Genomic DNA, 27218 nt, shown 5'->3' on the forward strand with positions numbered 1-27218 from the left:
GTGAGGCCAAACAAACTGAAATGTTGAGGTTTGGACCAGAAAAAGGTTTATTGTAGAGCCATGCAAGGAGACACGTGGCTTGTGCCCTAAAATACTCCCTGAAGAGTTTCAGCAAAGCTGTTTTAAAAGCCGTGTTGGGGGCAGGGAGTGTCCTAGGGTCTGTGATTAACTCCTGCACATTTCTCTGATTGGCTGATGGCGTGACTGCAAGGTGGTGTCACAGGGCTGAACTCTATCAGTCCTTAGGCTCCAGGAGGCCCGGGGCTACGTGCTTCTGGCCATCAGGCAGTTAACCTCTTCCATTTGTTGGAGAGGGAGTTGGTTTTCACATCTGCAGACCATCTCAGGAAATGTGCATCACCTACTATTTATTATCTAGAAACTTCAGTTTAGCTCAGTTCAGTTCAGTCGCTCAGTCGTGTCCGTTCACTCAAACTCACGTCCATCGAGTCAGTGATGTCATCCAGCCATCTCATCCTCTGTCGTTTCCTTCTCCTCCTGCCCCCAATCCCTCCCAGCATCAGAATCTTCTCCAATGAGTCAACTCTTCACATGAGGTGGCCAAAGTACTGGAGTTTCCGCTTCAGCATCATTCCTTCCAAAGAACACCCAGGACTGATCTCCTTTAGAATGGACTGGTTGGATCTCATTGCAGTCCAAGGGACTCTCAAGAGTCTTCTCCAACACCACAGTTCAAAAGCATCAATTCTTTAGCACTCAGCTTTCTTCACAGTCCAACTCTCACATCCATACATGACTACTGGAAAAACCATAGCCTTGACTAAACGGACCTTTGTTGGCAAAGTAATATCTCTGCTTTTGAATATGCTACCTAGGTTGGTCATAACTTTCCTTCCAAGGAGTAAGAGTCTTTTAATTTCATGGCTGCAATCACCATCTGCAGTGATTTTGGAGTCCCAAAAAATAAAGTCTGCCACTGTTTCCACTGTTTCCCCATCTATTTCCCATGAAGTGATGGGACCAGATGCCATGATCTTAGTTTTCTGAATATTGAGCTTTAAGCCAACTTTTTCACTCTCCTCTTTCACTTTCATCAAGAGGCTTTTTAGTTCCTCTTCACTTACTGCCATAAGGATGGTGTCATCTGCATATCTGAGGTTATTGATATTTCTCCCTGCAATCTTGATTCCAACCCGTGCTTCTTCCAGCCCAGCGTTTCTCATGATGTACTCTGCATGTAAGTTAAATAAGCAGGGTGACAATATACAGCCTTGACGTACTCCTTTTCCTGTTTGGAACCAGTCTGTTGTTCCATGTCCAGTTCTAACTGTTGCTTCCTGACCTGCATATAGGTTTCTCAAGAGGCAGGTCAGGTGGTCTTGTATTCCCATTTCTTTCAAAATTTTCCACAGTTTATTGTGATCCACACAGTCAAAGGCTTTGGCATAGTCAATAAAGCAGAAATAGATGTTTTTCTGGAACTAGAAACTCCAGAGAAGAGCTAAAGCAGAGGATATCGGGGAGGGGCCTGTCCTGGGAAGATCTCATGGGTTCCTGCTCAGTTACACCTCCTCTCATTTATAAAAAGGGGGAGAAAAGGTAGTGGACTCTGGAGTCTGGAGGAACTAGGATGGATCCTGGTTCTGCTATTTAGTAGCTGTGTGACCTAGGGTGAGTGACTCAACCTCTCTGTGCCTCAGTTTCACCCTCTGTAAAGTAGGGGAATGTAACCATTCATAGGGTTCTCATGAGATGTTGATACAAACCCCAAGCACCAGGCCTGTCATAGATCAAGCAGCCACCAAATGTCTGTAACTGTGATTATTCTCTGCACCACAGGCCCACCTAGGAGAGCAGTCATCCTCTGCTGCAGGGCCCAGCCTGTGAAGAAAGGTTGTGCATAGTATGTGGGGAGAAGGGTCCAAACTAGAGCAGTGACTGTGAATAGGAATCAGTTTCTGAGTTGTTTTTTAATCCCTGCCTGGGTCCCGTTTCAGGTTCACTGAACCAGAATCACTGGGGTTGGGCAATGGGGTTAGGGCAGAAACCTATTAGTATTTTGACTTCTAGAATTATTTCTTTTATTTATTTGGCTGCATTGGATATTTTTTTAACTTGTGGAATCTTTCATTGCAGTACATAGACTCTCCAGCTGCAGTGGACACAGTTGCTCCATGGCATGTGATATCTTAGTTCCCTGACCAGGGATTGAACCCATGTCCCCTGCACTGCAAGGCAGATTCTTAACCACTACCACCATGGAAGTTCCGTTCTAGAGGTGATTCTGAATGTTGAGACATTGGAGTCACCTGAGGGGTTTTTCAGCACCCAGGACCTGAGCACCATGTTCTCACAGTGGACCAAGAGCAGCATCACCTGGGGGCTCTTGGGCCCCATCCCAGAATTCCTGATTCAGCAGGTCTCAGGTAGAACCCAGGAATCTGCATTCCCAACAAGTTCCCCCTATCGGCTACAAATTGGCGCTTGCCATCTACCTCTACAAGGATTAAATCATGTGCTACTGCAGCTGCTGACCTTCAACACCCCCTAAAAGGAGTTCAGGGTGGAGAGCAGAAATGAGGCCCTCTGTGCTTGGGGTCCTGGCAGGACAGGTCTTTAGACAGATATTTTCAGGAGCCGATTTTATGAGCCCAGTTCTTGTACCTCCTCATATCTACAAAAACACTAAATCCTTCATGGTGACCACTGTTCCTCATGACTAGCAAAACCTTCATGAGACTAGTTGGAACCTTCTGGAAAAATATGTGCTTGACTGCACATATTCCCCTTTCATGAAAATCATATATAAATTGCCTCTTTGGAGCAGTCTCTCAGAGCTACCTGAGATGCTATCTCCCAGGCTACAGTCCTCATTTTGCCCCAAATAAAACTTAAAGCACAACTCTCATGTTCTTTTTTTTTTTTTTTAATTCGACGCCCTCTACCCCATGTTGATATTCTGTTGCTGGCCCGGGAACCATGTTTGAGAAGCACTGCCAGAGCATTAGGTGATTATGCTGTGTCATCATGGATAAACCACTGGCCTAGGAGATGAGCACACCACTGTGGGGACTTTTGTCACCATTCAGCCTCTCCCTCATCTCTCCCTTGGCTGCTGTTCATGCAGAGAGGGCACAACCCTGCAAGGAGTGTCCTAAACAGCCCACTACATGGATAAGGGTCTCCAGGTGAGGTTAAGAACCCAAGGGATTCATTCCAGGCCCATCCGACTCTAAACAGACTTCTGTTTCCTTCCTTCCTTTTGCTCTTTCCTCCTGTTTGGTGTGCCCACATCCAATTTTGCCTGTTGCAAGTAAGATGCTGGCCTCACCTACCACTTTCTTTAACTAAAGCAGTCTGGCATTGACCTCAGAGAGACAGCTATGAATGGTCCTGACAAGAGATCTTAGCTTCCTGCCCAGGAATTGAACCTGGGTAGCCTGGATAAAAACCAAGACTCCTTGCCACCAGGGGCTGGAGGCTAGAAGAAAAGTGGCCCTGCTTTTTCCCCCATTTGAAAGCAAGAACGTTTCAAGACGGCAAAAACCGTAAAAACAGGTACACAGTTTATTATTAGAGACACAGTATTACATGTGGGAAAACACACAGAGAAACAGTTTTTTTATTTAAGTCAGAAGGAGGCCAGAAATAGACACTTGGAGAGGAGTGCAATAGGAGGTGATTTATGTTGCTTATATAGGATAATCCTTCAAGGTCTTTGTTTACATTTGACCAAGATGTGTACGCAACTTTTTGCTAAGATGAATCCCAATGCAGAAGCCTGTGGGTGCATGTCCACACTTATTATGGGGTGCTGCCATTTTCCTTTTTGAACTACAAGGAGCCTTCCACACATGTGCAGATGGGGAAGTCTTCCTTGACCTCGGGAGTGGAAACCTTATCTCTGCTTTAACAGAGCTCAGCTTCTGCCACTAGCTTTGTCTTTGGAATGTCTGGTTGAGAACAGAGCTTCAGTTTTAGCCCATTTGACAAACACCAGCTGTCCATTCCAGGGGCCAGCTGTCCATTCCAGGGGCCCAAATATCCCCTACTTCAGTAATAATCAATTTATGCCCTGTCCTTGGGCTATGTCCTTCTCTAAAATGTTATGCCCTGCCCACCTCCCTCCTTCCCCATCTACCCATCCCACACTCCCAAGAAAAATTTGAAAAGAAACTTTCCCTTTAAGAATAGGGTCACCCAGTAATTTTTGCCACCCAGACTAGAAAAGCAAAGCAAAAAATACCCATCCTATCATCACCTTCAAGGCTGGCAGTGGCCATTACTTCTTCCTGAAGAGGCCTGGGAACACTAAGGCCGGAGGGCCACAGGGATGCCCTTCGCAAACATGCAGGCAGGTTTCTCCAAGACCATATTTTTTTGATCGTTTCTTTTGTAACCGAGCAGGACCCTATGGGGGCTTCTTGGACCAGAAAGAAAGTGTTAGTCACTCAGTTGTGTCCAACTCTTGTGACTCCATGGATTGTAGCCCACAGGTTTCTCTGGGATTCTCCAAGCAAGAATACTGGAGATCCCTCCCTCAAACCCTCTGCTTTAGCTCCTTTTGAAGTACCTAGAAGACACTATCTGATGCACATTTTCAGAGTTGTTTTACAGATGTGAAAAACCCTGAGTGAATGTGAGACCTTAACCACTTCAATTTTTTTTAGTATATGTGCTGCCGAAGCGAGCACCCTTAACCACTTCAAAAGCTGGACTATAAAGAAAGCTGAGCACTGAAGAATTGATGCTTTTGAACTGGGGTGTTGGAGAAGACTCTTGAGAGTCCCTTGGACTGCAAGGAGATCTAACCAGTACATTCTAAAGGAAATCAGTCCTGAATATTCATTGGAGGGACTGATGCTGAAGCTGAAACGCCAATACTTTGGCACCTGATGTGAAGAACTGACTCATTTGAAAGGACCCTGATGCTGGGAAAGATTGAAGGCAGGAGGAGAAGGGGACGACAGAGGATGAGATGGTTGGATGGCATCACCGACTCAATGGACATGAGTTTGAGTAATCTCTTGGAGTTGGTGATGGACAGGGAAGCCTGGCGTGCTACAGTCCATGGGGTTGCAAAGTCAGACACGGCTGAGAAATTAAATTGAACTAAACAGAACCACTTCAAGACCTTGAGCACATAGCCCCCAGGCCTCCTGGAGGTAAGGACTCATAATCAGAGCATTGCATAGTAGCTGCTCGCTATCCTGAGACCCTCCTCCCTTACCTGGCCTTTAAATATCCTGATACTCTTAGGGGAGTTAGGGCTTTTGGACATGAGCCACCTTTTTCCTCCCATGATCTTGCAGTAAACCTTTTTTTCTACTCCAAACTCAGACATTCCGGTATTGCTTGGCCTTACAGTGCACAAAGCACAAGAGCTTGCTTTCTATTACACTTGTTTGATACCCAGAGAGCAGCTGGGATGGAAGGCATCCACCCCTGGCTTCCTCTAAGATACCCTCTAGGCAGCAGGTATTTAGTGAGCTTGCAAAAGTTCTGGAGCCAGTCTCAGGTGGGCTGAGCAATCCAGGTGGGGTCTCAAAATCCAGGGTCCCTGCTCTAAGCCTTCTGCCCACTGGAAATTATTGACCCCCTGAGTTTTATTTTGCTTTTTTTCAGTTAGAAGGGAAGAGCACTGTACACTGCCCACCACTGGGAGAAAGCAGACACAATCACTAGGTACCCACCACCACCCCAAACCACCCTCCACACACACACCAACTAAGGCACCGCCAAGGGGACAGATGTGCTTTGGCAACAAGGCCCCCCTAGAGGCCCAGGCTGTCAACAGCTGCACAGATGGCTTTGTGCCGTGGAGTCAGCACCTTAGGAGGTGGGAGGGGGCGGTGGGCAGAGAAGGAAGGAGTCTCAGGTCCTGATGGATCAGAAGAAGGAAAATGGGGAGAGGTTGTCAGGACACCAGAGATGAGAAACCAAGGATGACCAGAAAAGGGGCAGAAAGCAAAAAATGTAGGAAAAATGAGAAAGAGGCAAAACGGTGTGGGCAACCACACAGAACAGGAAGGACACAGAGCAGAAGGAGGGAAGGAAACGGAAAGGAGAGTGAAATGAGTGGAGAAGGATGTGATGAGGGAGAGAGGGAGCCAGGGAGACATTAGACGACATAATATCTCCATAAGTATAGGGAATCTGGAGCCCGTGGGTGGAGCCTGTCACTGACCAGGCAGCTCGCGATCACCAGGTCGGCCACATAAAGCAGCAAGTTGATGGCTGTCAGGACGGCCACAGCCAGTCGCTGGTCCCAGTTGCACACGTAAGTAGTGAACTCATCTCTGCAGGTCGTATCACTGGATCGCTGGGACTGGCCGCCCAGCTCCTCATTGAACTGATAGAGCGGCCAGAGGACCAGAGCGCTGATGTAGAGGAGGATGCAAAACAGGGTCAGCCCAAGCTGGGAAACAGGGAAGCGGATGGGCAGCCAATTGTCACAGTAGAGCAAGCCCAGCAGGATGGCCAGGGTCCCCAGGATGAAACAGGTGGAGTACACAGCCACGCACCACACCAGGGCTGGCTGGTGCTGGTACAGGGAGGTGTTGCTGATGAAGGCGAAGATGATGCAAGCCACAAAGTTCTCCAGCAGCTTGAGCAGGCCATGCAGCGTATGCACATAGGTGATGATCCTTCTGGGCCGGTGACCCACCCAGGTCCCGACAAATTCGGTCCCGTAAGCCACAGCAGCGATGCAAGAGAATGCTGTGGCAGTGATGGCGTGGTTCCGGGTGGGGCCCTGAGGCAAGAACGGGACATAAGTAGTGGCAGAGATGATGGAGGTTGAGAAGCAGAAGAGAGCGGCATAGCAGGCGTAGTTGATGGGGAAGTTGTACCAGTGGGAGGAAAAGTGGGACCGGAGGTTACTGTATTCCACAATGATGATGAGGAGGGTCACAACGTAGCAGAAGCACCAGAAGAACATGAACCAGTTATCTACGCCCACCCGCTGAGTGCCCACGCTGGCCACCAGCGAGGAGGCCACACCGGTGGAGAGCAGCTGCAGCAGGCGGACGGAGCAGCCCATGACAGTCCAGGAGCAAAGGCCTGGGGATGACGAAGTGGTGGACATGGTGGTTCATTTGGTCAAATTGGTCACTGTCCCGGGTAAGGCCTGGCCTTCGCTGAGGACCCACGAGAGAAAGATCCAGCTCCGGAGGTGGATTAAGTCAGATACCAGGGAAAGGCTCAGGGTCCTGTGATGGATGAGGCTCAGGGTCCTGTGATGGATGAGGCTCAGGATCCGTAGAGTTAGAACCAGTGGCCCAGACACCTGGGTAACAGTACAGCTGCTCCAGAATGATTCTCCTCACCCATCACCCTTGGCCTTGTCGGGAGACCTGTCTTATCCCAAACCTCACAGCTGGGTTGGGTCTGGCACCAAACCGTGAACGTTTTTCACCTCTTTGTGCTGCGTGCCATTATCTACGGAGACACATGGTCCTTATCTGCAAGACCAACCCTTCAAGGCTCTGGAAAATGTAGAAAATTTTTTAAAAAGTCATTTGAAACAAATTTGATCTGAACAGACATGAGACAATTTATGGCCTTTATTTATTTCACTTAGTGTGAATGTTCAAGTTTGGTTGAAGAAACACTACTGTGTTTGGTTGCAGGATGCTTTCAGACCCCAGTGGGGTGTGAGGTCATATAGAGTAGATGAAACATGCCACCTGCCTAAAGGTGAAAAATTCTGAATTTTGGAGTATATCTGACCCCAACAATTTCATAAAAGGCATTATGGATTGTACTGCTAACTCCATTTTACAGATAAGAAAGCTAATGCTTGAGGGAAAAAAATCTCTACCCTAAGGTCCCATGCCTAGGAAGTGAGAACTTCAGATGAAAATGCCAAAGCTGTGAGTTTGAGCCTTTTGTTCCACTGCGCACATGTCAGCAGGGCCCGCGGGTGGGAGCCCAGGACCAAAGCTCAGGGCTCTGGGACCCAGGACACACCTTCAGGGCCACGGCCTCCTTCCACAGCATCTGAAGACACACGTGTCCTGGCCTCTCCTCCCTGCAGCATCACTAGAAGGAGCTGCCATCTGAGGGGACACAGCCCCACCCGGAGGAGGGCAGCTCCAGGGCTGAACAGGGAGGAGCAATGGGGTGAGAGCAAGGCCGTGGGGACGAGATGACATGGGAAGTAGGAACTGTTGTGAATCCTTCCCACCCTGGGGAATTTTGCCTTAACATGTGACTCTTCCCCACATGGAAAGGGAGACCCCAATCCAGCATGACGCCCAGGTGAGTGTCCTGGAGGAACCAAGAAACAAATATTAAAATGCCAGCTTTATAAGCTCCAAAGCTTCCATCCACGTGAGAATCTAACCCCTTTTAAGAGCAGGAGCTGAAAGAGGAGCTACCTGCTAGACCCCTGGGAGGCCCACCCGGGACCGGGTGGGGGCGGGGGGCAGAGTGGAGATATTGGGGGCAGCTGGGGTTGGGGGGAGGGATTGCAGGGTCCCAGTGGCCCTGAGGCAGCCCAGTAGGTGTCTTCTGACCCAGAAGGGATGCAGGCATGGAGCCAACCTTCCCCGTGGAGGAGGGGCCTGGACTGGAACTGAGAGAGGAAAACAGGGGCCTAAAGGTGTTTCAGGGCTGTGACAGGGACACATGGCCAGAAAGGCAGGAACCCTGGAGACCATGGAATTGCCCAGGTCACCTGCCCAAGACAGTCCCACCAGCCAGGGCTGCAGTCCTGACACACAGGGGCTCCTCCAGGGTCCAGTGTGGGGGAGTGAGGCCCCTCCCAGCCCACCCCCTCCACAGGGACAGCTGCCCTGCTTCCAAGGGACTATTTGCTGAGAGGCCCCCAGGGCAGAAGGGCCAGCAGCCTGAGCCCCAGCCAGCTTCCTGCCATCAGGGGCCTTGTCACCTTTGCTGATAATAAACCCTGGGACAAGCTGAGGCTGGAAAGAGAAACACAGAGCAAACCCAGAGAACCTCTCTGGGCTCACAAAGCTCCTTCAGCCCCAATTGCCAGTGGAGCCCTGGAGCCTGCGGGCCTCCCAGTGGGCACTGCCAGGGTTGGGAAAGGGCACTGGGGTGAGGGAGTCTGGAGGTGTCATGCTGTCTGTTCCCCAACTGTCCCCCGACCAACCTCTCCAAAGTCACCCTTGATTCCACCTAAGGTTAAATGACAGCTTTGGATCCATTTGATGGCACAGAGGGCTTGGGGAAGGAGAGGCATGGGGGTTCCAGCTGTGTGGCCCTGGGTAAGGCCTGTGCCCTCTCTGGGCCCCAGTTCCCCCACCTGGAAATCAGCAGGTTTGCCTGAGTCTCCCAGTAGCACCTCCTCCACTCTAATCCATGAGCCTGTTCATGGTGCCCCTGTCAGAGCACAGCCTGGATGTGGCTGAGCCCTGCCTGCCCAGCAGCCTGGCATGTGGACTGGAAGACAGTGAGCTGGGAAGGTCAAGGCCAGAAAAGGAAGGAAGGAAGAGGTGCCAGAGAAAGGCAGAGTAGGAAGAAGGAAAAATGGATACTCAGAGTTACAAAGAGGCTCTGGAGCTTTGGCAGACACTTATAGCTAAATGATCCTGAAGTTTCCCCACCTGTGCAATGGGCTTAATACCTACTTTGTGTTAAATAATGAATAAAAACATGTAAAGGGCTAATCAGAGGGCCTGACGCATGGCACACTCAATCCAAGCCAGTTCCCGCCTTCAGCTTGAAGCCACTTAACTCCATCTGCGCCTCCACCTTCACGCACTCATCCTCTCTCAACTCTGTGTGTGCAAACCTCTCTGTCCTTCCTCTTATGAAGACACCAGTCACTGGACTTTGGTTTCACACTCCACCCAGGATGTTTTCCATCCCAGAGGCCTTAACTAAATATGTCTCCAAAGACCCTATTTCTAAATGAATGTGTTTTCTGAGTAGAAATGACATTTTCGGAGGACAATCTTCAATCCGTTGTGGTCCTCACTCAGATCTTCCTGTCCTTTTTTCACTGTGTCTTTTCCTGATGTGTCTATCATACTAAGTGAATTTGTTTTCTTTTGCAGATTGTTCTGTGTTCACTGGAGTTCTTGGGACTCACAGTGGGTTGATCCCTTGTGTACTTTGTCATTACACTGTGACACCCCTTCTACAGGATCCCTTTTCCTGGCAGGATCCTGACATCCATGTTGGGAGTTTCACGAAAGTTTCACCAAAGAATAATTGCATTTGCTTCTGCTCAGGACCCTCCACGCCAATCACCTGTTTGGCACCTATTGTGTTAATTTCCCCAGTTTGTAGAGCCACTGGACCTGAGGGATTGAGAACTTTTGGGCCCAAATCCACAAGTGAAGACCTGAAGTTTCTATTTCTCTTGTGGAGACAAAAAAAAAACCTCCCGTGGAGGTAGGTATCAGCCTTGACCTTTCCTCTTTCTGAAGGGCCTGGTTTTCCTTGTCAACCCTTGCTCCGAGGCTGCAGACCACGTGATCCTGGCTTTAGGGAAGTGTCTGAGCTCCAACTCCTCACCTTGTGCCACCCCAAAGTCTCATTCCTGACCCAAGTGGACAAATAGGCCAGCCTCCAGATATCTATGCTCAACTCTCCTTTCTCCTCCCTCCTACAGACAAGCAGGGGCCACATCAGTTCTGCCACTGAAGATTCAGGAGAAACTTGAGCAAATCAATTAATTCTATAGGTTCTTTCTCTCTTCTTTTCCTCCTTAAAGACTTGACTTTTAATCACCCCCTCCAGGAAGGCTTCCAGAATCTCACCAGCTCCACGTCTGATTGCTCCCAGATTGATAGTTTTCGGTCTTTGCCCTTCTGTGAAGCAGCCTGGTGTGGACAGGTCATCACAAGTTCCTGGGTCTTACCTGGGCCAAACAGGTGAAGTGGGGAGGAAGGGAGGTGTTGCAGGGGCAGCAGACAGGGCCCAATGTAGATGGACCTGAACGCCAGAGACATAGGTATTTAGCTGTAAGTGATGAGGCCTCACTGACATTCTCTAGGGAGGGGCTGATCCATCAGAGGCCCACTTTGGAACTGACACTCTGGCTGTAGGAGGAAAATGGAATGGAGGCCAGAGCGTCAGGGAGGCAGCCTGGGTTCCTGCCTCCGCGTCTCCTGGAGGACCCTCCTGACACACGGGCTCTTCCTGCGCCTGCACCTGGAGGCCTGGCTCGTGCACTTCATGAGGGGTGGAGCTGATCAAGATAGGAGAATTCTCAGGCAGACTAGCCCTCCCTGGTGAGTGACCGCACAGTCAAAGGTGACAAGGGTCCTTCACAGGCCCAACTGCCCGGAGCTGCCCAGGCAGCCAGATGCAGCTCCTGAATCTGCCCCTAGTAGAAGGTCAGCACCTCACAGCCTCACTTTGCCCTAGGATGTCTGGCTGAACAGTGACAGGAGCATTTATGATGAAATGTGGGAGGAGAGTCTATGTGGTCCAAGATGACAAGACCTCCACGATCGATTTTTTTTTTAGTAACACAAATGTGTTTCTTTGTAATGTATATCCATATAAAGCTTATTTTTACCTTATCATAATTGTAATATATATTATTTTGTCTTTCCAAACATTATATTTGATTTTTATGTTACCATGTGGGGTTCTTAACTACTTTTTTATGTTAGCTTTTAAAAAACTTCTTTATTTAGATATTATTGATATGAAACTGTTCTGTATACAACTCAATGAGTTTTCAGATAAATATACATTTCATGAAACCATCAACAGTCTCAAGGCCATAAACTGTTCCATCACCACCCAAAGTTTCCTCCCCATCCACTTTATCGTAATAATTATCACTTTGTCTACATGTGATAAGAACACCTCCTTTTCCAATGATCACTGATTCCAGTTGTTCATTTGTCCAAACTATGCCCTGGATGGACTTGGCCCAGAGACCCAGAGGTGACCACAGACACTAGATGCTTATTTGCATGGAGCTCTGCTCCAGTGGGTGTGTCAGATGACAAATCCATAAACTAGTTAAATCCTCTAACAAGGTAACCTCAAGAAGTGACCAGCACGATGAAGAGAACAACGGTCCCGGGACGAAGCAGATGACTTTTGGAAGATCCTCCTACGCAGGTGGCATTTCAGCTGAGAACTGAAGACTGACAAAGAGGTGGCCACGTTGAAGGTAGAGGGAACAGCTTGTGCAAGATCTTGAGCAGGGAACAAGTCGCCATCTCGAGATTACCTATAAGAGAGTTGCGGGATCTGAAGAGTTAAGGGACCATAGAACAACGAGCACTGGAGACCGAATGTCCCTGGAAACATGTGAGGCACCATGTGTGGCTCCACAGCACTTCATCGCAGACAGCCAGGAGCAGGGAAAGTCTGGAGATGGGGGCACAATTGTGGTTGTATGAGCAATCTGGGAAGACTCTATGCACTTCTGCTCTAAACAGTGATTTACCGCATGTTTGCTGTGTGCTGGGCACTGCAGACCCCACAGCAAAGCTAGTTCCTGTCCTGAAGGAGCATCTGGCTTAATGCAGAGACATTTAGTCTAGGGGATGTGAAGACAGAAGATCCAGAGACATAGCAGAACTTCCAGAGGACTCTGAAAAAGAAAAGGGTTGGGTCTATTCTGTTCAAACTCCAGAGAGCAGGGCAAGTGGGCTTTGCACCCCCTAAGGAATTAAAGATGCCCCCAAATGAGATGGGCCACTGTGGGAGGTGATGTTAGAGCATTAGAGCCTTTCCAGCCAGCACTGCTGGATCACTCCCAGCGAAGGCTTGAAACTAATTGTTCCCAAAGGATAGTCCATGGAACACTAGTCCAAGATGCTGCATGGAAAGAGTTCCCTGATTGTGCAAGTAAGTTTGAGAAATACTTCCTGCTATCGGTAATTTTATAATGCATACTGCTCTATAAAAAGTCCTAGGAAGTCCTGCAATAAACAAGTCTGTTTAACTTTTTAATATGGTGTTAAATGTATTTGGCCATATGAAATTTTTGTCTTGCCTTAACATATGAATTTTATTTCATTACTTTTTAAGAATACCTGCCATGGGGATCACCTCCTGGGTGCCCGCCCCATCCACCGCACCTGCCACTGGGTGAAGATCACATGGTTCATCCCAGTATAGGAGTGAGGGGCACAGTGGGGGTCCTTCTGCTGCCCTTCCCACAGCTCTGCTTGCCTGGCCCCTCTGGCCCTGGTGACCCTAGAATGCAGGGCTCTGAGGCTTTGTTCTGACACTAGGAGAGGAAGAAGGACTGTGGTGCGTTTCTGGCCACCGGTTACTGTAAAGGGCCATTGATCTCAATGCATGGGAGTGCATAGATGGACACACACACAAACACACACTCTGAGCAAGCACGCAGGCACACAACTTTGAAGACAGGTGTTGAGGTGCTGGCAAGGGGCCTTTAAGAGCTACAGGATGAGATGTTGGGCATTGGGGTGGGGCCCAACCCCTAGTTTCCCAGGGATGAGCCCTAAGACTCTGGGCTGGGGAGGCAATAGCAGGGGCTTGTAAAAACCTTGGTTTGGGTAAAGATTGACACCTGCTCAGTTGATTCTGCATTCTAAGCAAATTTGGGTAATCAGGGTCTGTGGATTTTATGGTTTGCCTGTTTGTCTGGTTGGTTTTTTTCTTTGTCTTTCTCTGATCATTAGGAAACATCTGACATAGAAACATGCGCATGCTCTACACATGCAAACGATGCGATTCCTTTCACTGTAGCAGCAGGTTTCAAACCTACCCCTCTGCTTGCCCTCAATCTACCCCTCCACCCCCTAAAAAATTGAAAAGCAACTTCCTGTTTGCCCTCATAACCAGGAAAAAGAAGAAAAAAATCCAGGTTAATGTCAATTTGAAAAAAAAAGCACATACTAAACTTTACAAATTATGTTTTACTCAGGAACCTTATAGAGGACCATAGCCTTGGAGACAGCCTCTAAGACAGTTCTGTGGAACTGTTCCAAAGAGCTAAGGGAAGAGCCAGAATATGCATGTGTTTTTGCTGAAAAAAAAAAAAAAAATAGCATGAAGTTGACCATCAAAAGATTATTGCTAGCCATAAAACCCAGGCACCTCAAGTTAATCATTTTAGTGCTTTCCTATCTATGGGAAGTGAGTGTGAGCTCACTGAAGTTATTAGATGTGCATGTTCACCATCTTGAACTAGTATCCTGTTTTTATCCATTCTGAATTCCTCCCTGGTTGCACTTTTGAGGGTGGCTGCAGTGGCTGATGGATAGATAGAGGGCAACATCCATTGTTTACTGAAATGGCAAACCATGTTCTTTGTCCTTGGCAATTTCTCCTGGTCAAACTTTGACCAAGGTTTGGGAGGCATTTCATAGCCAGTTTGTCTGAGGACACTAGAATTCTTTTGATAGGCCACTTAATAAGCTTATTTTTCATATTAGGTCCTGTTGATAAACCAAAATTCTATGGATCACCTGTCTCACTAGTCTTTTGTGATCCAGGAAATATTTTCTCTTGTTGCTTCTCCTAAAATCTAGAGTTTCAGTATTACAGTTACTCTATGTAGAGTTTTATACATGATAGAGTAACATGTTTAGCCATCATTAATTTTATCGGAGGCTTGGTTACACATTGGGTAAAATAAGAGATAGTAATTAATCTTAGAAGTAGACAGAATATAAGTAATAGAGCAGTGACATTAGTAAAGTCACAGTACAGCAGAGAGAGGCATGCGGCAAACATAATTTGAGACAACAAATGAAAACAGTGAATAGTGTAACTAGTTGTAATCTGGTCACAGTAAATCATCAAGTCCACAGGAGAGCAAGCTGGATAAGCCAAGTTCTAGAGGGATCAGGTAAAGAGAAAAAGATAAATGTTACATCTTTATTTACAAATGTATACTTTATCAATTTGCTGTAGATCATAGCATAGGAAGAAAGGTTTTCTGAAAACCAAAGATTAAAAACCGTTCTATTTCAGGGCTTCACTGGTGACTAGGTGGTAAAGAATTTGCCTGCCAATGCAGGAAACATGGGTTCGATCCCTGGTCTGGAAAGATCCCACATGCCACGGAGCAACTAAGCCAGTGCGCCACAACTGCTGCGCCCACACACCCCAGAGCCCGTGCTAGGCAACAAGAGAGCCTGCTGCTATGAGAAGCCCGCACACTGCAACTAGAGGGCAGCTCCATGAAGCAACGAAGAGCTGCAATGAAGACCCACCCAAACCAAGAATAAAAGGAGGTGCCACCATAAGAAGGTGCAAAGGACGTAGCCTTCACAAAATGTGGAAAGTTTGCTTCCAAAAATAGTATAAGAAAGTAAAAAGCACATGTATACCTGTGATGGATTCATTTTGATGTTTGGCAAAACTAATACAATTATGTAAAGTTTAAAAATAAAATTAAATTTAAAAAAAATTAAAAAAAATAAATAAATAAAAATAAAGCTCTAAATAGAAAAAAATTAAAAAAAAAAAAAAAGAAAGTAAAAAGAAGGTTAAGATGACAAAGGACCCTTATGGGTTGGGATCCCTTATGACTAATTTCCCTAAGAGCCAGACAAAAAGTCTCCTTGGAATCCCAGTGTATTTCACTGGCTGCCATATGAATTCCTCTGGATAACAGAGACCAAGCTCTTAAAACACAGGGAAAGGAAAGTGAAGTCGCTCAGTCATGTCCAACTCTTTGCGACTCCATGCACTGTAGCCTACCAGGCTCCTCTATCCATGGGATTTTCCAGGCAATAGTACTGGAGTGGGTTGCCATTTCCTTCTCCAAAAACACAGGGAGGGGTGGGGAAATGCCTAAGATCAAGTACATTTAATCACAAAGACACAGGAAGAGAAATCTAAGTTTTCACTACAGGGCTTTTGTTCCTTTAAGGTAAGAATTTTAAAAGGATGGTTTATCAAGCTGTTTCCTCTAGCTGCACATGCAAAAATATATTAATTTTGCAATGTCAAAAGAACCACAATCTGGCCAATTTAAGGTGAGATTTCCTTTAATTATCAATTAAGCAGATACTTGTAAGTATAAACTCTGTATGAACATAATAAACTATTCCCAGTGTCCTTCAACTGAGAATAATCCAATGTTCATGAAAAAAAAATCATAGTCTATCTAAGAAACAAGTGGAAATTTTTATTTGAGCTAACCTGGAGGATTATAACCCAAGAGACAGTCTTTCAAAAATCTCTCTGAGGACTGTTCCACCTGTTATAGGTCAGAGCACAGTTGTATAAGCTTTTGAGACAAACAGTTATACATTAAATGATATATTATTGTCAGTTTACTCAATCCAAATCTACACAAACAAAGAGAACAATGGGTATGAGTCATCTTGTTCACGCTCAGTCGTGTCTGACTTGCGATCTGGCGACTATAGTCTGCCAGCCTCCTCTAACCATGGGATTTTCCAGGCAAGAATACTGGAGTGGGTTGCGTTTCCTCCTCCAGGAGATCTTCCCAACCCAGGGACTGAACCTGCATTTCTTGCATCTCCTACATTGGTAGGTGGATTCTTTACTGCTGGGAAGAATCTACCTGAGAAGCCTGGGTCATCTTGGTCCCTCACAGAATTAAGAAGGAAGATTATCTCCTAAGAAGCCATGATTCTTGATGAGATCAAGAAAAAATGTTGTCTCCCAAGGAGGCCTAGTTCATGCAGATGCACAATACACAAAAAAGTGAAGGAGGAGACCCAAATGGGCAGAGAAAAGTTTTATGCTTCAATTTTTCTCAACTTGGCATAAGTATGGATTTTATTTCATTACCATTGAGTGTGTTTCAACTGAGCAAAATCTTCCCACATCTTTTAACTGAAGATAGCGTATAGTGTTTGCCTACAATGCAGGAGACCTGGGTTCGATCCCTGGGTCAGGAAGATTCCCTTGGAGAAGGAAATGGCAACCCACTCCAGTACTCTTGCCTGGAAAAATCCCATGGACAGAGAAGTCTGGTGGACTACAGTCCATGGGATTGCAAAGAGTTGGACACAATTGAGCGACTTCACTTCACTTCACTTCAAACCAGTTACTGCTTCTCAAAACTAAGTCTCAAGGAGAACCTACTCCTCCAGAGAGGAGCTTAACATCACAGAATAAAATTTAGGATTATCAGACAATAACAGGAAATCTAAAACCCAAGAGAGACTCACCCCAATTCATCTGGATTTCCTAAGGAGGCAGATAGGCACAAGAGGCCTCTGGGGGTACAAGGCTTGTGCTTCGAAGAGTTCAGGAGAAGAGAAACCTTCCCTGGGTGCGTTCTGTAGTCACCAAAACTGTTGACTGAAAAAAAAAAAAAAGCAAAACCTAAAAGTCACAAATTTATGTTTAATTTGGAGATGTTACTGAGGACTCTAGCCAAGGAGACACTCTCAGATAGCTCTGAGGAACTGTTCCAAAGAGGTCAGGGATGAGTCAGGATATACAGAAGATTTTACTGGGGCTGGGGGAACACATGTAGTTAACATCAGTAGGTTATTGCTCATCACGAAAAACAGATATCTCAAGTCAATGATTTTAATGCTTTTCTATGTATGGAAAGATATAGTGCTTGGGCTCACAAAAATTATTCCTCTGATATGCATCTTAACTTTCTAGGATCAGTACCTTGTTTTTCTCCATCCTGAATTCCCCTCAGGATAGGATATTAGTGCTGAAACAGAGGCTGAAGGCCTGAGAACATGATGGACAAGATAATTCACCATTTTCTGAAAATGCAGGCAACATTCTTTGTCCACATTTGCATCACTTCTAAGGCTGGTGGGTCCATGCTCTTCTCACTGCAGAGGCAGGACAAGCTGTTTTGATCACTGAGGCAGGAGGGCCACATTGCTGCCCCTCACCAACATTGCAGACACGTGTCTTCAAGGCCCTGGGGTCCATCACGAGCTCCTTTTTTGATTCCACAGAGAGTAGTTGGGCTGGAAGGCATTCACTTCTGGCTTCCTCTAAAATGTGCTTTAGTCAGTCGATGTTTAGTGAGCCTGCAAAAATTCTGGAGCCAATCTCAGGTGAGGCTGAGCACCAGGTAGGGCCTACGGACCAAAGATCTCTGCTTTGAATATCCTGCCCGCTGGACATTATTAATCTCCAGGTATTTCTTTTTAACTTAAATGGGAGGCACACTGTGCACCCTCCTCTACTGGGAGAAAGTGAGCCCAGTGCCTATCTACCTGCTTCCACCCCAACACATATACACACACACACACACACACTAACTAAGGCACTGCCAGGGGGACAGACACACCTTGGCAATGAGGACCTCCAGAGGCCCAGGGTGTGAACAGATGCACAGAGGGCTGTATGATGTGGAGGAGATGGGAGGGGGCGGTGGGCAGAGAAGGAAGGGGTCTCGGGTCCTGATGGATCAGAAGAAGGAAAATGGGGAGAGGTGGTCAGGACACAGGAGACAAGAAAACCAAGGATGATCAGACAAGGGGCAGAAAGCAGAAAATGTAGAAAAGGTGAAAGCAAAAAGAGAAAACAGTAAAAGAGGGTGTGGGCAACCACACAAAACAGGAAGGAAACAAAACAGAGCAGAAGGAGGGAAGGAAACAGAAAGGAGAGAGAGATGAGTGGGGCAGGATGTGAGGAGGGAGAGAGGGAGCCAGGAAGAAGACATTAGAGGACACCAGAGCTCAGTGAAGATACCTCCTGTGAGCAGAGGGGATCAGGAGTCCCTGGGCTGGTCCTCAGTCCCTAATAAAGACCCAGCGGGCCCAGTACACCAGGTCAGCCACGTAAATCAGCAGGTTGATCACTGTCAAGATGGCTACAACCAGTCTTTGGTCCCAGATGCACACCAAGTGGTGATGGCGGCAGCTCACATCATTGGACTGCTGAGGCTGGCCACCAAAATTCTTGTCGAACTGGTAGAGCAGCCATAGGATCAGAGCGCTGGCATAGAGGAAGATGGAGAACAGGGCCAACCCCAACAGGAAAATGGGGAAGCAAATGGGCAACTTGTTGCTATAGCCTCTCAGATACAGCAGGAGGGCCACGGCCCCCAGGAAGAGGCAGATGGAATATGCGGCCACACACCACACCGGGGCCGGCTGGTGCAGGTACAGGGAGGTATTGCTGATGAAGCCAAAGATGACACAGGCCACGAAGTTCTCTAGCCCCTTGAGCAGTCCTGGCATGGGGAGCACATAGCAAGTGATCTGGCTGGGCCAGGCATAGATCCAGGCTACTTCAGTGGCATAAGTCACAGAAGCGAGGCAGGAGAAAGCAGTAGCAGCAATGGCGTGGTTCCAGGAGCTGCCACGAGGGACGATCTGGAGGTACGTGGTGGGGTAAATAATGGAGGCCGAGAGGCAGAGGAGGGTGGAGTAGGAGGCATAGTTGATGAGAAAGTCATCCCAGGAAAAGGGCCAGAGGAACTGGAGCCCACATAACTCGACTATGAAAGTAAGGAGGGTCACGACGAAGCAGAAGCACCAGATGAACGTGGACCAGTTACCTATGGTCTCCCTCCAAGTGCCAGTGGTAGCCACCAGCGAGAAGGCCAGGCACGTGGAGAGCAGCTGCAGCAGGCGGAGGAAGTAGCCCATGATGGTTGCAGAGGCCAGGCCAGAGGACGAGTTCATGGTGAGCCTGATGGTCAGGCTGGTCTTTGTCATCAGACTGGGTCTTCACTGAGGACCCACCAGAGAAAGATCCAGCTTTGGAGGTGGATTAATCAGACATCTGAAAAGAGCCTCGGGTCCTGCGACAGCTGCTACTCAGGATCTACGGAGTTGGAACCAATGACTCAGACACTTGGGTAAAGGCACAGCTGGTCTAAGACAATTCTCCCCACCCATAACCCTTGGCCTGTCACAAGACTTGTCTTATCCCAAAGCTCAGAGCAGGGTGGGTCTGGCCTCAAACCAGGAACATTTTGGATCCCTCTGAGCTGTGTGTCATTATCTACAGAGACACAGGGTAGGATGGTCCTTTCTACAGTTCCAACCCTTCAAGTGCGTCAAAATTGAAGAAAAAAATTTTTTTAATTATTTGGTAACAAAATTAGATGTGAACAGACATGAGACAAATTATGATCTCTATTTCCCTTAGTATGAGTGTTTAAAAGTTCAATTTCAGAAACACTAATGTGTTTGATTACAAGTGCTTTCAGACCCCAGTGGGGTGGGGTGGGATGTCCTATAGAGTAGACACACTACATGTAACTGGAGTTGAAAAATCCTGAATTCTGGAGCATATCTAACTCCATGGATTTCATAAAATGGACTGTGCATGTATGCTAACCCCATTTTAGAGATGAAAAAACTAAAGTGAAAGTCGCTCAGTCGTGTCCAACTCTGCGACCCAGAGAATACTTCAGGCCAGAATACTAGATTGGGTAACCATTCCTTTCTCCAGGGGATCTTCCCAAGCCAGGGATCAAACCCAGGTCTCCCACATTGCAAGCAGATTCTTTACCAGCTGAGCCACCACTGCTAATCCCATTCTAGAGATGAAAAAACTAAGGCTTGGTGAATCAAGGGCCTTCTCTAAGGTCAAAGTTTAGGAGTAGTAACCTCATATAAAAATGCCAAAGCCATGGATTTGAACACTTTCCTCTACAACCCAGCATGTCAGCAGGGCCTGTGGGTGGGAGCCCAAGACCAAAGCTTGCATCTGTGGGATCCAGGACCCGCCTTCATGGCCGTGGCCTCCTTCCACAGCAACCTGAAGACCCACGTGTCCCGGCCTGTCCTCCCTGCAGCATCACTGGAAGGAGCTGCCATCTGAGGGACACAGCCCCACCTGGAGGAGGGCAGCTCCAGGGGTGAACAGGAAGGAGCCATGGAATGAGAGCTAGGCCATGGGAATAAGATGACATGGGAAGTAGGGACTGTTCTGAATCCCCTCCCCTCAACTTTGCCTTAACATGTGACTCTTCCTCACTGGGACAGTGGACACCAACCCAGTATGACTCAAGATGGAGTGTCCTGGAGGAACCACAGTATAAATAACATAATGTTTGGCTCAAGCTCCAAACCTGCCATCCAGGTGGGAGTCTGGAAAGATCTAGGAGTAATCCCACGTGAATGAGGATTTCTGTGACCTGAGAGACTGGATGGCAGTTTCCAAGCTGGGAAGAAGAGGTTGAAAATGAACAAGGATTTTGTGTCTGTATGCTGATGTGGAGCCTTTGAATCCATTTAATGGCACAGAGGGAGGATTTAGGAAGGAGAGGCATGGGGGTTGCTGAAAGCAGCAGGTTTGTCTGAGCTTCCCAGCAACCTCTCCTCCACTCTAATCTGTAAGCCTGGACATGATGCCCCCATCAGAGGACAGCCTAGATGTGGCTGAGTCCTGCCTGCCCAGCAGCCAGGCATGTGGACTGGAAGACAGTGAGCTGGGAAAGTCACAACCAGGACAGAGGAAGGAAGGAGGAGGTGAGATGGACAGTAAGAATTTCAGGGAGGATGTGGGGCATGGAGGAACCTGGCACGTTACCCACTGAGCCTCAGTTTTTCCATCTCTGCAGTGGGCTTAATACCTGTGCATGTATGCTGTTATGTTCGACTCTTTACAGTCCCTTGGACTGGAGCCTGCCAGGCTACTCTGTCCATGGGATTTTCCAAGCAAGAATTTCCAGACTGGTTTGCCATTTCCTTTTCCAACAGCTCTTCCTGACCCATGGATTAAACCCACATTTCTTCCACTTCCTGCATTGCAGGTAAATTCTTTACCACTGGGCAACCAGGGAATGTGTCAATTAAGTGAATGAAAGATTGTGAAGGGCCTATCAGAGGGCCTGGCACACAACATACTCAATCCATGCCAGCTTCCTGTTCCCCTCTCCCTGCTGCTCTAAGAGGACCCAGAAGGCTCTGCCCCTGGACACAAACACGTGCAAGCTTGATTTGCTCCAGATCAGGCAAACCTGTGTGTCCTGGAAGTGACCCAGGGATGTGTTTGTTTTTCCTTCCCAGTATTTTCAGGAAGAGATGGTGTAGAATCAGTTTTGTTTCTTCTTGAACTATTTGGTAGATGCACTGTGTTTTCATCTCTCGTGAAAATCCAGATTTCTAGCTCCTTTAGAAGTCTCATGAATCAGTTGCTATGCCCTTTACTTTATATTGTTTTCCATTGTCATCTCTGTTTAGCACATTCTATATTTTCTTCTTCTCATATGTAATTGGCATAAAGCAGGACTATGATCATCTACACGTGCCCAGTTTCCCCTCTTGTGCGTGGCCAGGCTTCCTGTCTGCTCACACGAGCATCCACCCATCCTTCCAGGGAGCATCTGTGTCCTCAACCTCATGTACAGCCTTCAGCACACTTCACATGCTCTGACATCATATGGAGACATATATGTACATGTATGTAGGGCACATCTGTAGATTGTTTTCCTGTTTTATAAACCTGAGACCCTGTCATGCACAGGCATCTCGCTTTTCCACCACCCCCGACAAGTACAGCTGGTCCTCTCTAGGGGCCTTAGTCCTCTCCACCACCTTTACTTATTTCCTTCCCTCCTGGCTCCTGTGAGCATTTGGACTGACCACCTTTCTCTAAAGACTCCCCTCTGAGTCTCAGACATGGGGGACACAGGATATGACAAGAGGCTTGGGATCCATGTGATCACCATGTTCTACGGCAGAAGGCTGGTTTCTCTGTAAACTTAAGAAATATCTTCATTTCTGGAAACTCATCCTAGTTTCCTAGGGCTACTGGAACAATTTACTCTAAGTTTGATTGCTTAACACAGCAGGAATTTATTCTCCCACAGTACTGGAGGCCAGAAGTCTGAAATCAAGGTGTCAGGGGGACCATGCTGTCTCCAGCGCTCCAGGTGAGGCTCATTCATTTCCACTAGTAATATTTCAAACCCCTCAGCTTGTGGCCACTTATTCCATCTCTGCCACAGCCTTCGTGTTGTCATCTTCTCTCAGTGTGTGCAAACTTCTCTGTCCTTTCCCTTATAAGGCCACCAGTCACTGGATTGCCAGCCCACCCTCCATCCTAGATGATTTTCATCTCAAGATCCTTAAATAATTATGTCCTACTTCTAAATAATGCCATAAACATGGGTATTTTTTTGGGGGGTGAGGGTCACTCTTCGACTCATTAAGGTTCTCTCTCACATTTTCCTGTACTTTTTTCATGATGTCTTTTCTAATGTGTTTAATCACACGTGTACCCGTTTGCTGTCTCTTTCAGACTGGTGTGTGTTCACTGGAGTTCTTGGTACTCACAGTTGATTTTTCCCTCGGGTACTTTGTCATCACACTGTGAGCCCTTGTACAGGAGCCCTTTTCCTGGGAGGGTCCTGCCGCCTGGGTTGGGAGCTTCAGCCAGAATAACAGCACCTGCTTCTGCTCAGGACCCTTCAGGCCAGTCGCTTGTTGGTCCCCACTTGCGTAAATTTCCCAGGTTGGAGCTGTTGGATCTCAGGGATCAGGTACACTTTGGTCTAAATACACCAGAAGTGAAGACCTGAGAATTCTATTTCCCCTGTGGAGACTTCAGAGAAATCTCAAATTCCTTTGGAGGCAGATATCAACTTTGTCCTTTTATCTTCCTGAAGGGCATGCTTTTGTTTTTGTTTGTTTGTTTTTAAACTTTTTTATTTTGCGTTGGGGTATAGCTGATTAACAACGCTGTGATAGGTTCAGATGCACACCAAAGGGACTCAGTCATACATATACATGTATCCATTCTCCCCCAAACTCCCCTCCCATCCAGGTTCCACATAACATTGAGCAGGGTTCCATGTGCTATATGTCCTTCTTGGTTATCCAGTTTAAATAAAACAGGGTATACAGGCAACCATAAATTCATTCTCTAAGTCTGTGAGTCTCTTTCTGTTTTGTAAGTTCATTTGTATCATTTCTTTTTAGATTTCACATATAAGGGATGTCATATGATATTTATCTGAAGGGCAGCCCTTTCCTTGCCTACCCTTGCTCTGAGGTTGCAGGCCCCATAGTCCTGGCTTTAGGGAAGTGTCTCAGCTCCAACTCCTCACCTTGTGCCACCCTAAAGCCTCATTCCTGACCCAAGTGGGCAAATAGACCAGCCTCCAGACGGCCAGGCTCAATTCTCCCTTCTCCCTCCTCCTTCCTCCCTGCTGCACACGAGCTGCAGTCACATCAGCTCTGCCGCTGAAACTTCATGAGATCCTTGAGCAAATCAATTAATTCTAAATATCCTTTCTTCTTTCCTGTGAGCCTGAACTTCTCCTTAAAGGCTTGACTCTTAGTCATCTCCTACCAGAAGCCTCCCTGGATCCCACCAGCTCCATGCCTCATTGCTCCCAGACTGACAGTTCTCAGCCTTTGCCCTTCTGTGAAGCATCCTGGTGCGGGCAAGTCATCACAAGCTTCTGAGTCTGGGCAAGACAGGTGAGATGGGGAGGAAGGGAGGTGCTGCCGGACCAGCAGACAGGGCCCACTGTGGATGGATCTGAATACCAGAGACATAGGTTGGATTTTAGCTGTAAGTGAGGAGGCCTCACTGCCATTCTCTAAGGAGGGACTGATCAGTCAGAAGCTCACTCTGAAACTGACACTCTGACTATAGAAGGAAAATGGATGGAGGCTAATTCTGTAGTCAAGGTATGTGATGATGGGCCTTGAGCAAAGACACTCCAGGAGGGGGCAGGGGCAGATTTATGAAAATATTTAGGGAGCAAACATTCAGCCGGTCTTGATGAGAGAAGGGGCAGCAATTACCAGATATTTGGTGCCCCCAAGGACAGCTGCAACCCCACCTCTCCCTCCTGCTCCCTTTACATCTCAGACCCCATCCCAGCTGTTCCTAGCACCCTACCCTTCCTCTGGGCACCTGAGCACTGAGTGCTTTGGGAAGGGAGAAATGGGGAAGGATATGAGGAGACAGAGAGAGAGGCCAGGAAGAGGACATCAGAGGATGTCAGAGCTTGGTGAGGATACCTTTGTGAGCAGAGGATCAGGAGTCCCTGGGCTAATCCTCAGTCCCTACAGAAACCTGATGAGCCCAGTACACCAGGTCGGCCACGTAAACCAGCAGGTTGACGGCTGTCAGGATGGCCACAGCCAGGCGCTGGTCCCAGGCGCACATGTCGTAGGTGAGCTCGTCCCTGCAGTCCCCATCACTGGGCCTCTGGGGCTGCCCGCCGAGCTCCTCACTGAACTGGTAGAGCGGCCAGAGGACCAGAGCACTGATATAGAGGAGGACGGAGAGCAGGCTGAGCACAAGCTGGTAAATGGAGAAGGGGACTGGCAGCCTGTATTCACGTTCACCCAGGTTCAGCAGGAGGACCACAGCTGCCAGGATGAAGCAGATGGAGTACACGGCCACACACCACTCCAGGGCCGGCTGGTGCAGGTACAGGGAGGTGTTGCTGAGGAAGGCAAAGATGACACCGGCCACGAAGGTCTCCAGCACCTTCAGCAGGCCTGGCACAGTGTGCACATAGCAGGGGATATCACTGAGATCATACCAATCCCACACCCAGGCCACATCCAGGGCATAAACCACAGACGCGATGCAGGAGAACGCAGTGGCAGCGATGGCCCGGTCCCGGGAAGGACCATAAAGCAGGAATTGGACGTAGGTGATGGAGTAGGTGATGGAGGTCGAGAGGCAGACGAGGGCAGCGTAGCAGGCATAGGTGACAGGGAAGTTGTACCAGTAGAAAGGAAAGTGGGACGGGAGCCTCCATAACTCGACCATGACTATGATGAGGGTCATGGCGAAACAGAAGCACCAGATGGACATGGACCAGTTACCTATGTCCCCTCTCGCAAAGCCCATGTCAGCTACCAGGGAGAAAGCCACACAGGTGGAGAAGAGCTCTGGCAAGCGGAAGTACCAGAACCCTGCCCAAAAGTCATCATAGTCTGGGGATGATGCCCTAGTGGGCATGATGTTTCGATGTCCAGGCATGTCACTGTCACCGGTACAGCAGTGGTCTTTGCTGAGGATCCACCAGAGAAAGATCTGGCTCCGAAGGTGGGTTAAGCCAGACGCCTGGAAGTGACACAGGGCCCTGTGACCGCTGAGGCTCAGGATCTGTGGAGTTGGAACCAATGGCTCAGACAACTGGGTAACAGCACAGCTGCTCCAGAATGGTTCCCCCCACCCATCACCCCTGGCCTTGTCAGGAGACTTGTCTTATCCCAAGCCTCACAGCTGGGTGTGGTCTAGCCTCAAACCACGAACATTTTGGGTCTCTCTAAATAGCTGTATGCCATTATCTATGGAGACACAGGGTAGGATGGTCATTATCTGCAATCCCAACCCTTCAAAGCTGTCAAAATTGAAAACAAATTTTTAAAAAATTGTTTGGTAACAAAATTTGACATGAAGAGACATGAGACAATTTATGATCTCTCTCTCTTTTTTTTTTTTCACTTATTGTGAATGTTCAAAAGATGAGTTGCAGAAGCACTAATGTCTTTAATTACAACATACTTTCAGACCATAGTTGAATACTATGTCCTACAGAGTAGATGCACCATGTCATCTATCTGGAGCTGAAAAAGTCTGAATTCAGGAGCAGATCTGACACTAAGGATTTCGAAAAAGGGATTGCAATGGTAGCACTAACCCCATTTTATAGATGAGAAAATAAAGGCTGGAGGTATTAAGTCCTTCCCTAAGGTGGCATGACCATAAAGTGGAAACTCCAGATAAACATACCAAAGCTGTAAGTGTGAACCCTTTGCTCTACATCCCACATGTCAGCAAGGCCTGCGGGTGGGAGCTCTGGAACCCAGGACCCGCCTTCAGGCCTCCTTCCACAGCAACCTGGAGACACACCTGCCCTGGCCTCTCCTCCCTGCAGCATCACTAGAAGGAGCTGCCATCTGAGGGGACACAGCCCCACCCAGAGGAGGGAGGCTTTAGGAGTGAACAAGGAGGAGCCATGGGGTGACAGCAAGGCTGTGGGGAAGAGATGACATGGGAAGTAGGAACATTTTGAATCTTTTGCTCAATTTTTCCTTCACATGTGACTCTTTCCCACTGGGGAAGGGAGACCCCCCAACTCAGCATGACTCCAAGGTGGAGCATAACAGAGGAATCATTAAAATTAAATTAACATACTGTTTGGAATAAATTAACATACTGTTTAATACAGTATATTAATACAGAATAAATTAACATACTGTTTGGCTCTTAAGCTCCAAAGCTCCAAAGCTCCCATCCAGATGCGAGTCTGGAAAGATCTAGGAGTAGTCTTAACCTGAGCAGGACTTTCCTGGCCTGGGAGACCGGTTAGCAGCTTCGAAGCTGGGAAGAAGGGATTGGAAATGAACAAGGATGCTGTGTCTGATGCTGACGTGGAGTCTTTCAGGGCAACCCAGGGAGGGGGGTAGGGATGGACGGATGATCACCCCCTTTCAAGGGCAGGA

General features: G+C 47.8%; 3 protein-coding genes across 3 annotated transcripts; all 3 read right to left on the reverse strand.

Annotated features, from left to right (window-relative positions):
• Window positions 1–5021: 5021 nt before the first annotated feature.
• Window positions 5022–7929, reverse strand: LOC113880017 (myeloid-associated differentiation marker-like). Its single transcript, XM_027521987.1, has one exon. The coding sequence runs from the start codon at window positions 7046–7048 to the stop codon at window positions 6083–6085; it is 966 nt and encodes a 321-aa protein (XP_027377788.1). The 5' UTR covers window positions 7049–7929; the 3' UTR covers window positions 5022–6082.
• Window positions 7930–8791: 862 nt separating this feature from the next.
• LOC113879865 (myeloid-associated differentiation marker-like) lies at window positions 8792–19954 on the reverse strand. The gene is made up of 3 exons (XM_027521690.1): window positions 17488–19954; window positions 17031–17163; window positions 8792–12127 (listed from the first exon to the last, which is right to left on the reverse strand). Exon 1 carries the CDS (start codon window positions 19500–19502, stop codon window positions 18573–18575), a length of 930 nt encoding a protein of 309 aa, XP_027377491.1. The 5' UTR covers window positions 19503–19954; the 3' UTR covers window positions 8792–12127; window positions 17031–17163; window positions 17488–18572.
• Window positions 19955–21556: 1602 nt separating this feature from the next.
• LOC113879938 (myeloid-associated differentiation marker-like) lies at window positions 21557–26157 on the reverse strand. The gene has a single exon (XM_027521803.1). The coding sequence runs from the start codon at window positions 25747–25749 to the stop codon at window positions 24805–24807; it is 945 nt and encodes a 314-aa protein (XP_027377604.1). The 5' UTR covers window positions 25750–26157; the 3' UTR covers window positions 21557–24804.
• Window positions 26158–27218: the final 1061 nt, after the last annotated feature.

The sequence above is a fragment of the Bos indicus x Bos taurus genome, chromosome 21 (assembly GCF_003369695.1).
Source record: "Bos indicus x Bos taurus breed Angus x Brahman F1 hybrid chromosome 21, Bos_hybrid_MaternalHap_v2.0, whole genome shotgun sequence".
Classification (NCBI taxonomy): domain Eukaryota; kingdom Metazoa; phylum Chordata; class Mammalia; order Artiodactyla; family Bovidae; genus Bos; species Bos indicus x Bos taurus.